Source organism: Vanellus vanellus (assembly GCF_965231255.1).
Source record: "Vanellus vanellus genome assembly, chromosome: 5".
NCBI classification, from domain to species: Eukaryota; Metazoa; Chordata; class Aves; order Charadriiformes; family Charadriidae; genus Vanellus; species Vanellus vanellus.
Window position 1 is genome coordinate 22654166 of NC_138910.1, and position 11211 is coordinate 22665376.

General features: G+C 42.1%; 1 protein-coding gene across 1 annotated transcript; it reads left to right on the top strand.

The window, feature by feature from the left end:
- Nucleotides 1-708: 708 nt before the first annotated feature.
- On the top strand, nucleotides 709-10468 carry LOC309672069 (retinol dehydrogenase 7-like; the record flags this gene model as incomplete). Its single annotated transcript, XM_082483479.1, has 5 exons — nucleotides 709-747; nucleotides 5598-5928; nucleotides 7696-7954; nucleotides 9211-9378; nucleotides 10198-10468. The coding sequence occupies exons 1-5, from the start codon at nucleotides 721-723 to the stop codon at nucleotides 10466-10468; spliced, it is 1056 nt and encodes a 351-aa protein (XP_082339605.1). The 5' UTR covers nucleotides 709-720.
- Nucleotides 10469-11211: the final 743 nt, after the last annotated feature.

An 11211-nucleotide genomic window follows, 5' to 3' on the forward strand; every position in this document is an offset into this window, starting at 1 on the left:
AGCAGCCTAGCAGTCATGTTAGTCTTTTCCCATGCAAACCGCAGAGCTTCTGTTTGGACAGTTTGTAGATTTTGAGCGTTTATTTGAAAAACGTTGCTTAGTTACTCAGGCAATTGTTTTGTTTCTAGTTTCAAAAAGCTGCCTCTAGACTAGAAAAAATAATTTCAGCCCTGAAAGTTTTCACACACAAGGATGTATCTTAAAAGATTAAGTCATGTCAATAATAACTGTCTCGTGTGCAGAAGAAAAGGTGGAGTTCTGAACCAAGCCCTGTTAAATCAATGGAAAGACTCCTGCTGGTTTCAAGAGGAAGCACAGATCAGTCGTTCCCAGTTTAGCAGATTAGTTCTCCCTAATGAGTCTTGACAGTCCCCCAGGCTCTGTCAATTACTATATATAGCCAGCAATGCTTACACAACATAGGTAGGACAGGCAGGCATGGAGCATATACAGAAGATTAATACCAACAAAGTCCCTAAAGTAGAAGCATCACAGCGCAAGTCATTATCAACATCAGGGAGAGGGGCTGTGCTGACTTGTCAGCCGATGTACAGCGATCAAAAAGCACCTCCAGACACAGAACTTACAATGAGACCTTTCCAGAAACTGTCACTGTGCGGGTCTTGGTGCACAAGCTTATGAGTTTGACTTGGGCAGCTTCTATGTTCTGACACTGGAAATAACTGGCGAAGGCAACTTGTGAGCACCTGGAGGTATAGAATGAGCTTGCAGATGTCTCCCCAGAATGTGAGTACCAGCACAAAAGCAGAAATCCTGTCTATTGTTATAGTGAGCAGTACCCGTTACATGCATTTGCAGAATAGCTAAGAGAATGAATTAAACACTTGGGTTTGACTGCAGAGACAAGAGAACATGCAGCCCCTTCCTTTCTAGAGTGATTTTCCCCTCTACTCTGCCCTGGTGAGACCGCATCTGGAATATTGTGTCCAGTTCTGGGCCCCTCAGTTCAAGAAGGACAGAGAGCTGCTGGAGAGAGTCCAGCGTAGGGCAACTAAGATGATTAAGGGAGTGGACCATCTCCCTTATGAGGAAAGACTGAGGAAGCTGGGTCTTTTTAGTTTGGAGAAGAGGAGACTGAGGGGTGATCTTATTAGCGTTTATAAATATATAAAGGGGGAATGTCATGAGGATGGAGCCAGGCTCTTCTCAGTAGCGACCAATGATAGGACAAGGGGTAATGGATTCAAGCTGGAACACAAGAGGTTCCACTTAAATTTGAGAAGAAACTTCTTCTCAGTGAGGGCGACAGAGCACTGGAACAGGCTGCCCAGGGAGGTTGTGGAGTCTCCTTCTCTGGAGACATTCAAAACTCGCCTGGACGCCTTCCTGTGCAACCTCATCTAGGTGTTCCTGCTCCGACAGGGGGATTGGACTAGATGATCTTTTGAGGTCCCTTCCAATCCCTAGCATACTGTGATACTGTGATACTGTGATTTTAACAATTGTTGCTTATCTAAGCACCTACAGGGTCTGAATAAAATGCTAACTCAGAAATAGTCTTCACAACATCTGGAATCTTCCTCTACTCCTTTATTTTTAATTACTGGTTCAGTCACTTAAGAGTTTACAGGGTTTCATTTTCCTGGGTCTCTTACTGATGCTGTGGTAAAATTCTGAAGTGCAAGCAATACAAGGAAAGATACAATCATGCCAAGAAATCAGCTCCCATTGTACCAGTCTACATTCATCTCCCTGCAAAATGCTGAGTAGGAGAGTTTGGAGATGTACTTCTTTTAAGGTAACATATTAATGAAGATCTTATGTTTTCTGCTGACCACCAAACTGAATTATCACACTGGCGTTTTTACACAGCATATGAAAAAACACTCCCTTTCCATGATACAAAAGTGCAAAGCCCTGCACATGCAGGAATAGCTCACCTAAGAGTGAGAAATGCGATGTGTTTGTGCCTGCATATTTGTTCAATTTGTTAACTGAAGACCAGGGGTTTTGTAGTTCTGGCAGGATAACTGATCATTAAAGTTTGTACTTCCTTGACTCTGGAGAGCTGTTGGGTGACCTGTCAGATCATTGTCTGATACATCTAAACGTTCCACTGAGTGCTACCTGAGTGCTGTTTCTGAAGAACCCCAGTCCCCAAATTCCCCCTTGGCCATTGTTCCTCAGCATGCCTGGCAGGTCACTCTAACCCATTGCAGACTGACTTCTGGAGGTTTGCACTGCCAGCACAGTGGCAGATGAAGGAATCCAAAGCACACCGAGACCCCAAACCTCACTCCAACCTGAGGTTCTTTGGCAAAACTACCAAAGAAAACTTGCTGTGGGAGTAAAACAGTAACACCCCTCTTCAATATGGTCTATGATGTGCTTCAGTTTCCTTTAGTGCAGAGAAGTAGAAGGATGCTGTATTTTGCAGTTGTATAAGGATTTTAAAGGGCTCTTGGTGTAGTCATGCTGCTTTTCTCTAAAATCAATTGCTTTTATAATGGCACTTTCCTGGGCGTAAGAAGCCAAGCTCTATCCCAAGAGTTCACAATTTGCCAGGCAAATATCAGAGTTTTAATGGAAAGTAGAATTTGCCTTTAGCTATTTACTGGCTACATTAGTAATCAGAATTCAATATTTATGAAGATATATCAATACTCTTGAAATATCACGCTGACCTTTTCTCTGGAAACACACTCTTTGCCACTCCAGGCAGCTATTTCAAAATCAATATGCCCCTGGAAGACAAGTGGCTTTTTTAGTGCTCCACAATTACCAAATTTTGCATAACATTGTACATTCACAGAACTAGACTATTTTCTTGGAAGGAACCTTTAGCTGAAACCTTTTCCTTTGATTCTGACCCCAGACTCCTTCCAGCAGCAATGGCATCACCTAGCACAATAAATGCTGGCAGAAGACTCCAGCAGAGCAAAACTCGCCGTGGTGTTCAGCGCTGAATGTCTGTGTGTTATTGGAGAAGGAGCGCTGGTACTCAGGAGAACTAGATGGTTAGGGATTACAGGCTTAGGAACACTGGCCCGGGGCTGATAGGAGAGAGAGGAGTAGCGGAGGCTCCACACACAGTGCTGCCCTCAACTGGTGCCCCTGGAGCCCCTTGTCTTACAATGCTTCCGTACCAATTATTGCTACCTAAACACAGGGACTAACACTAACCAGAGCAGTTCCAGGCATTTCTCTTATAGGAGCTAAGTAGGCATCCTGTCCAGACACTCCAGGACTTCTCCACAGAACCCAGTTTCAAATTTAACTTGCTTTCCAGTAGTGCAAGCTCACTGCCCACTGCTTCCTCCCTACAGTACAGCCGAGGAAGGTGTGATTTACAGCTCCTGTTTCATATTAGGTTAATCTTTTCCCCAGTTCTCTAGTTATTTTGTTTAATTTTGTATTGGGAAAAAGGCAAATTGAGTCCTAAAATAATATGTCACAGCACTAGCTTGCTGAGTAGCTTGCTGAGTAGCTTGCTGAGATTTAATGGCGTGGGGTTACAAGAGCCTGCTGGTAGCAACTTCTCTCTCTCTTTGTGTCTAGCTCAGCTCCAAATTCTAAATCAGCAGTCAAACGAAATGTCAATGACTGGCACGTCGTTGCGAATGGACTGGGCGTATCTATCATTGGCTGCTTCACCATCCTGTTTTCAGACTTTATTTTACAGCACAGAAGCCTGAATTAGCCTGAGCACTCTCACACAGTATTAATGGCACTTTGTTAGAGCACACTCTGTGAGTCCTCTCAGAAAATAAATGTCACCAACTCAGTGAAACATTACAAAGATGGTTCCAAAGTGCACACATTGAGGAACACTACAATCCCTGTCAGACCTAACAGGGACACTCACAGCAAAAAAAGCCAAGTATCTAACTGAAGTACCTGAACTAGATAGGGGGCCAATTACATCAGCCACAAAACAACACTGAGATGGGCTGCTAAAATAATCAGTGCAGCCCAGGGACCAAACTAAACCCCCCAAAATTCAGTTGGAGCCTCCCTGTAGATTGCAGCGGAAGGAGAAGCAAACTCCTATCTGTATACATTTGCTTAACATTCTAAAATCAGAGAGCATTAACCAGTAGCTCAGAAGTCCATATTGATGTCTACTGAAACAACCAACTATGTAAAATAAGATCATTAAATGGCAATGAATGTTGTCACTTGTTAGCTTTTATCAGCTATGTGACTGATTCATTTATTTAATGAGAGTCCAACATTCATTCACTATCAAATTCTGACATTCCTTCCATTCCTACTTGGTGAGGTGACAGCCAAATTTATAATCAGAAGAAATCCAAATCACCTCACAAACTCAGTAGGAACAAGAACACCAGATGGGGTGTAGCAACCAGGCCTAATACATTGGGCTTCCTTTAATATTCATGTCTTAAGGTAGCAAGGATGTTACACAAAAATCAGCCAAATGAATGCTTAACTTCAGACAGCTAGGAGTTAGAGAAGAAAGACCCCTTCCTCTTTTGAGCACTTTTGGGATGTAAAAATAATCACAATTTTTTTTTTTTAAGTATCACTTCATTCTTTGAATACAATCACATTTCAAAGGTCAGATGCCTGCACCTCTACACCTAAGTAGGTAACTAGAGCCTAGGTGACTGCTTAGCACCTGTAAAAAAGTTTCTCTTTAACAGGATGTCTGGAAAGTGCTTACCAGCCTTCCCATAATTATTGATTTTAATGAATTACTTTGGTTTAATTCTTGCACAAACCAAAAAATACAAATAGAAAACCAGAAATCAATCATGAAGATTTTAGATGCCAACGATTGTATTCTATATTTATAAAAAAATTTGTAATAAGCAAACACTATCCTCCCCACAAGAGTTAGAAAACCTTGTGTTCCCTCAGTGCTTTTTTTTTTGAGGGTAAGATCTCCGTGCATTTCCCCATTTCTTTATACAAACACACTTTCTATATAATGTATTCTACTGTGCTGTCTACCAGCGCTAAACAGACAACGAGGAACGAGACAGAAGACTCAGGCACTGCCCCAAAGTCTACCTTGTCTAAGGGGCAGAGAGCAGATCACTCACCATCACACAACACGACTCACACAACAAATTAGTCATCAGACCCACCACTACAGCTTAGGCTTTTCTGGTTGTTCTTAGGGTCACTCTGCTTCCATGCTACAGATTAGAAGAGCAGCCTGGGTGGCATCATACAGGCGGTCAAAGAGAATCGTCCTTCTTCCCAGAGGAATTCCTCTCCCCGGTATTAGCACAAATAATCACCAGTGTCCACAAAAAAAAAAAAAAACAACAGATGCAACTGTGAGAAGTGACGCAGTCATTCCTTTCAGTCTGAAACATCCTGAAAGGACAGGGCTGCCTAGAAAGATTGGTCAGCAAAGCTTGAAAACAGTGGAAATCTATTGAAAAGGAGGATAGGGAAGGTTTTGCCAAGACACGTATTATTCATGGATCCTGACCACATTGTGCTAAAGCTTCCACCCCTGCTCTCCCCTAACTTAGAGTGAGCTTGAAGGGCTGCAACCAGAAACAACGCCCCTTACAGGAACTGTGTCTGAGGAGGTTGGGCTGTTGGCTGAGTACATTTGCTTCATTGCATTTCTAGATCCTTAACTTATTTGCTTGCAGTTCTCACTTTCAGACTCACTGAACATCGCAATATTGGCTTCCATACTTTCTCTTATCGTTTACTGGCTCATCAGAGACAGTCACAGAGTGAGAAACCTGAGTGGAAAGCATGTCTTCATAACAGACTGTGACACCGCACTTGGAAAGTCACTGGCTAAATGGCTTGACAAAAGGGGATTTTGTGTCATTGCTGCATGTGCCACAGAAAAAGAAGGCCAAGAGCTACAGTTGTGCTCCTCACTTTCACTGAAGACAGTGAACCTGAACTTAGCTGACTCCAACAGCATTGCCAGGGCTGTGGTGTTTGTGACTGAAGAGGCAGCTGGCAAGGGTAAGTAGCAAGGTAATTTCCCAGAAAAATGATTCAGTATAACCAAATCTGGTCTAACTAAAAGTTCTGGTGCCTCTCCACTCTCTGCAGACGCATTGCTCGTCTTATTGATGAAACACGTTCACTCTTCAGTTCTGTCATTTCTCAGTTCAAAGATATTCTCTCCAGCAATGCTTTTGGGCTTCCCCTTACTTTCACCAACAGGGTCCCTAAAAAGCTAGTTTCTCAATCTGTTAAAACCAGTTCATTCCCAGTTGTGTTTTTCAGACTCTTTTTGGTGCAGTTGAAGAATCTCAGTGGGGGGAAGGTGCTAACTGGTACCAAAATGAACTTTCTTGACAACAAAATCAGCCCACCACATTTAAAATGGCTAGTGCGGGGCTTAGTATGGTGGCCCACATCTCCAACAGAAATAGTTTTCCTTTAATACTTTACCCATGCCACTTAATGATCTTGGCCTCTTTTTTCTGTGGCACATGCAGCAATGACACAAAATCCACTTTTGTCAAGCAATGACTCTAAAAAATCCTCTAGTAAGCAGAAGAGTGGTTTTGCATGGCTAAGCTGAAATTTTGCAATGCACACAGCAACAACCGCACTGACTGTAACAGTTAAACACTTGCCGTTTCAGCCAGTTTTCTTAGAATTACTACATAGGTAGCTCTCACTACTGCTATTGTACACCTCTAAACACCTGTCTAAAAGAGGAAGAGTTTGTCCTTGGATACCTATGAGCTGAGTTAACAAACAAGACTTAAGTGTTGTTTTCGGAAAGGGTGATAAAAAAGATCTGTGTGGTAAACATATTCAAACATGGCAATACAAGTTTCTTTCTCAGTGCCGATAATTCAGACTAGACATTGTTAAGGGCTGCCAAAGGGGACCACAGCACTGCAACTACCAGCTGTAACACACAGTTATACCAATTATTCAGTAGGCTTGTTATTTAATTAACTAGCTAAAACAGCAAAACACCTATCTTCTACCAGTAGGACTTTCTCCTCAAAGCTTGTAAAACACTGTTGGCCTTGTCATGAGGGTTCCAGACCATTCTTTAATGCAGTGATCAAGGGTAAGGACAACATAACCATTAGCACTTACCTCCTCCAGCAGGCCCCTGCTTCCAGCTTGCAGAAAGCTCCACATTCGCGGTTGGGGTAACCACTGCTAATGCTGTCACCTCAGTCTGAGAAACTCTTTAAGAAGGCTGAGTGCTGGACTTTCAGCCTCTCCCTTCAGGTGCAGGCTGTCCTCAGCAAACTCTTGGAAGCGTCACTATTTATCTAAAGTTCCTCAAGTAATTTATAAGGTAGTAAAGCAGTATTATCAATACACAGGGTTAAGCTAATATTTTTAAAAGCGTTGACTAATTCTGTATGTCTGGTTCAGACCTTTAGACCCCAACCCAGAAAAATCAGTCTCGCTACTCTTATGTAGACTGTTTGATTTTCACAAGAATGTAAGTGCATATTAGGAGCCCGCATACTTGAGCGGATCTGGATAATAAAGCCTAGTATGGTGGCTCACATCTCCGACAGAAATAGTTTTCCTTTAATACTTTAGCCATGCTCTTTTAGAGTCATTGCCTAAGGCCTTCAGCAAATTTTGCCAGGTGTACAGAGTAGATCTTACAAGCAAACCCCAGACAACTGTGTTCATCTTACTGAAGTTTTTGCAGACCGTGTGTTTGCTTCCCAATGCTACGTATGAAGCTCTAGGGTAAGATATTGCCGCAGACCAAAATAAATGGTTTTGTAATCCTCTTAGGGCTTTTTGGCTTGGTGAGCAATGCTGAAGGAACAGCACCTGTAGCACCCGCTGACTGGCTGAGGATTGAAGACTTCCACTCGGTGCTGGATGTTAGTCTGCTGGGACTGATTGAAATCACGCTCAAGCTTCTGCCACTTCTGAAAAAAGCTGAGGGAAGAGTAGTCAATCTCATTAATGCCAAAGGTCTCATGGCTTTTCTAGGGGGTGGCTACAGCCTGTCCAAATGGGGCATGGAAGCTTTCTCTGACATCTTACGGTAAGTAGCTAGAAATACATGCATGAATCTAAGAACAGATTCCAGATGTGCTGAGGAAGGGCGACTGCACGTTTGCCCCTCTCGTTTTCTCTCTGGAAATCTTGCCAAAAGGGGGAAAGGAAAATAAGAGGATGTTGGTCACTTGTTTGGGATTTCAGTCTCCAGTACCATGAACAGACCCACCAGGCAACTGCACTGGGAAAAACTGTCATATCCCGGACAAACAGCTAGCACGCAGCTTTCGGGCATGGGAATCCACTGTGTACACTAAAGTAAATCAACAGTATAGCCTGGTCAGACACCCGGAGTTTCCTGGGCAAGTTGTACTTTGTTGTACTTGCCCATTTACAACCCATTTTATTTTGCTCTAATGCTCCACAACAATCTGAGCTGGGCAATTCCAGGCAGCAACCACCTTACCAAAGGTACTCATAACTTCAGAAAATTATTAAGCTGAGCACACTTCACTGAAGCCAGTTGTGTTGTACTGCCTTGAGAAAGCTAAGGCCTTGTCCAGCAAGTCAAGTCTTCACAAGGACTAGGAAAGCTGGTTGCAAACCATTATGAAAGCTTATTTAAAGAAAGCATACGCCCCAAGGAAATATAGTACAAAGTAATGGCTAATGTACTCCTGGTCCATTCCTTTGCACACTTTGGAACATAGCTGCCTGGGTCTCTTGAGCCTCCCAGCAAGACAAAGAGGCCATTTTCATCCCACAGGAATTGCATTGCAACTCAAAATTACATAAAGGGAACCACACTACCAGGAAACACACTAACCTTTATTGCACTAATATTTAATCATTTAACCATAGCCATTTAACCATATGATGGAGAATAAACTTCTAATCCAATTGAAAATTTTTGCTCACTTTTACATTTTCCCAGGCACTTTAATAATCTGTTCCTGCTGGAAGCTGAAATGATACAACAATATTTGAAATAGTCAAAAGTTTTAGTTTGATAATACATGGCTAAGGCGCAGCTGGCTGCCACATCCTTTGCATCAGTCCAACATAAACCACACAGAAAGCTGTGAATCTACCTGATACTGCTTTTTTTCCTGCGAGTTAATTGCCTGCTACACTTTTACAGGACTGGTATGCTGCGATGAAGCTAATTATTCTGACATTTGAAGATAAGAATGAAAGTCTCAGATATTCATCTATGATGTGACAGACTTTCAACTTACTTATATTTAATGTTTATGCCATTATAGGGTGGTCAGGGATGGTTATTGGGTTTTTTTCTTCTAGGACAGAGATGCAGCATTTTGGAGTGAAAGTAAGCATTGTTGAGCATGGTTTTCTTAAGACAGGAGTAGTTAATTCAGATGTCATCGAGAGAGACCTCCTAAGACTTTGGAACAGACTGACTCCTGAGATCAGGGACTCCTATGGAGAAAAATACTTTGTTGAATATAAGTAGGAAAAGGCCTGTATGATAACTCAGGGGGGATACTATCAATCTATATACATGAAGTGAGGCTGTAAAGACAACAGAGCCAAGCTCTTTTCAAGCAGTGCCCAGGGACAGGACCCGAGGTGACGGGCACGCACTGAAACATAGGATGTTCCTGCTGAACATCAGAAAACACAGTTTTACTGTGAGAGCGACCGAGCATTGGCACAGGGTTCCCAGAGAGGCTGTGGAGTCTCCATCCTTGGAGGTGTTCAAAAGCTGTCTGGACATGGTCCTGTGCAGCCTGGTCTAGTTTACCCAACTTGAGCAGGAGAGGTTGCACCAGAGGTTACTTCCAAACTCAACCAACCTGTGATTCTGTGAATGTTTGCTGGACTTCATTAACGTTCATTAAGAACCCATTGATGACTGTTCTGGACTATGTGTATGTTAGATGAGGCCTGTGCTATTAGTTCCCATATGACATTGTTGAGATGCGATGTCATGCTACCATCCTTAGTCCCTCCATACTTAGAGGTAGAAAGCCCAGGGGGAATGAATCGCTATGACTACATGCTAAGTTTATGGCTTACTAAAATCTGAAAAGTTGTGCTGTGTCACGCTACACTTACTGTAGGGAACTTCTGGCTCACAATACAGGCCAGGGAGGTTTATGCTTGGTGGGCTCTTGGGTGTTCTGCAGTCTTTCTGGTCTCTGCTCTGCTGTAGCTATACTGCTCTCAGTACTTGAGCCAGTAGTTTAAAGCAAGCCTGAAGCTGTAGCGAAACCTTTGAATATAAATAATCCTCTCACAGAGAATGTTGCATATAAATGCTTTCAGGTTTTTTTTCTTCTTTGCAGATGTAAAAGCTCAAAGATCATCAGTGAAAAGACTGTGTGACTCCGATATTTCTAAGGTCATAAAATGCATGGAACATGCCCTGATAGCAAAGTACCCCAGGACACGATACAGAGCTGGATGGGATGCAAAGTTCTTTTGGCTGTTTCTCTCCTATGCCCCAAGCTGTTTATCTGACAGGCTACTGTGTATGATGTTACCAGCTCCAGCAGCTAGTGGGAGATCAGTTCCTGGAGTTCTAATTAACATTTAGTATTAAACCAGTGTCAGGTCTATAGAAATAAATATCAATCCTGTCATAACCAGATGTCGTCTTCTTTACCAGTTACTAGACTGATTAAATTCCTTTCAGAAGACACCTGCTCCACTCCCTACCCCTCCTTACCTGGAATTTCTGAGTTTGCAGATAGGCTTGTAAATCCAGCATGTTTTTGAAGGTCATTTTATGCTCAGAAATGATACCTCTATAGGATCTGCATTCATAAAATACTCAGCTACAAAGCTGATTAATACTACTCACACAATAAAAAAAAAAAAAGAAAAATAAAATCGCTAAAAGAATCAGTTTTTCAAGTAGGCTTCATCAATACGTAGGCTGCTAGAGAACTTGAAATAGAACAATGGCCTTTCAGAACATATATCTTATACATGTACCTTACAGAATGTATTTAGTCAGATTTAGTCATATTCAGGAGTTGCTAAACTTCACAAGCTTCTGAACACAAGAAATGAAATCAATAATAACAAAGCCCAGCTATTGCAACATATTCCAAAAATTACAATTGCAGTATTTGACCACATCTCATCACCTGACTATTCAACTGTGTAGCGATAAAACACAAGCTGTTTTACAGATACGCAATTACAGGGAAAATCAAAACTTCATTGTACTCTGTTACTATGCAGAGTATGCAAACTTACACTCTAATTTTCTTCCTAATATTAGTATAGTTTATGAGGAAAGTATTAAAAATAATACGCATTCACATTTCTTTT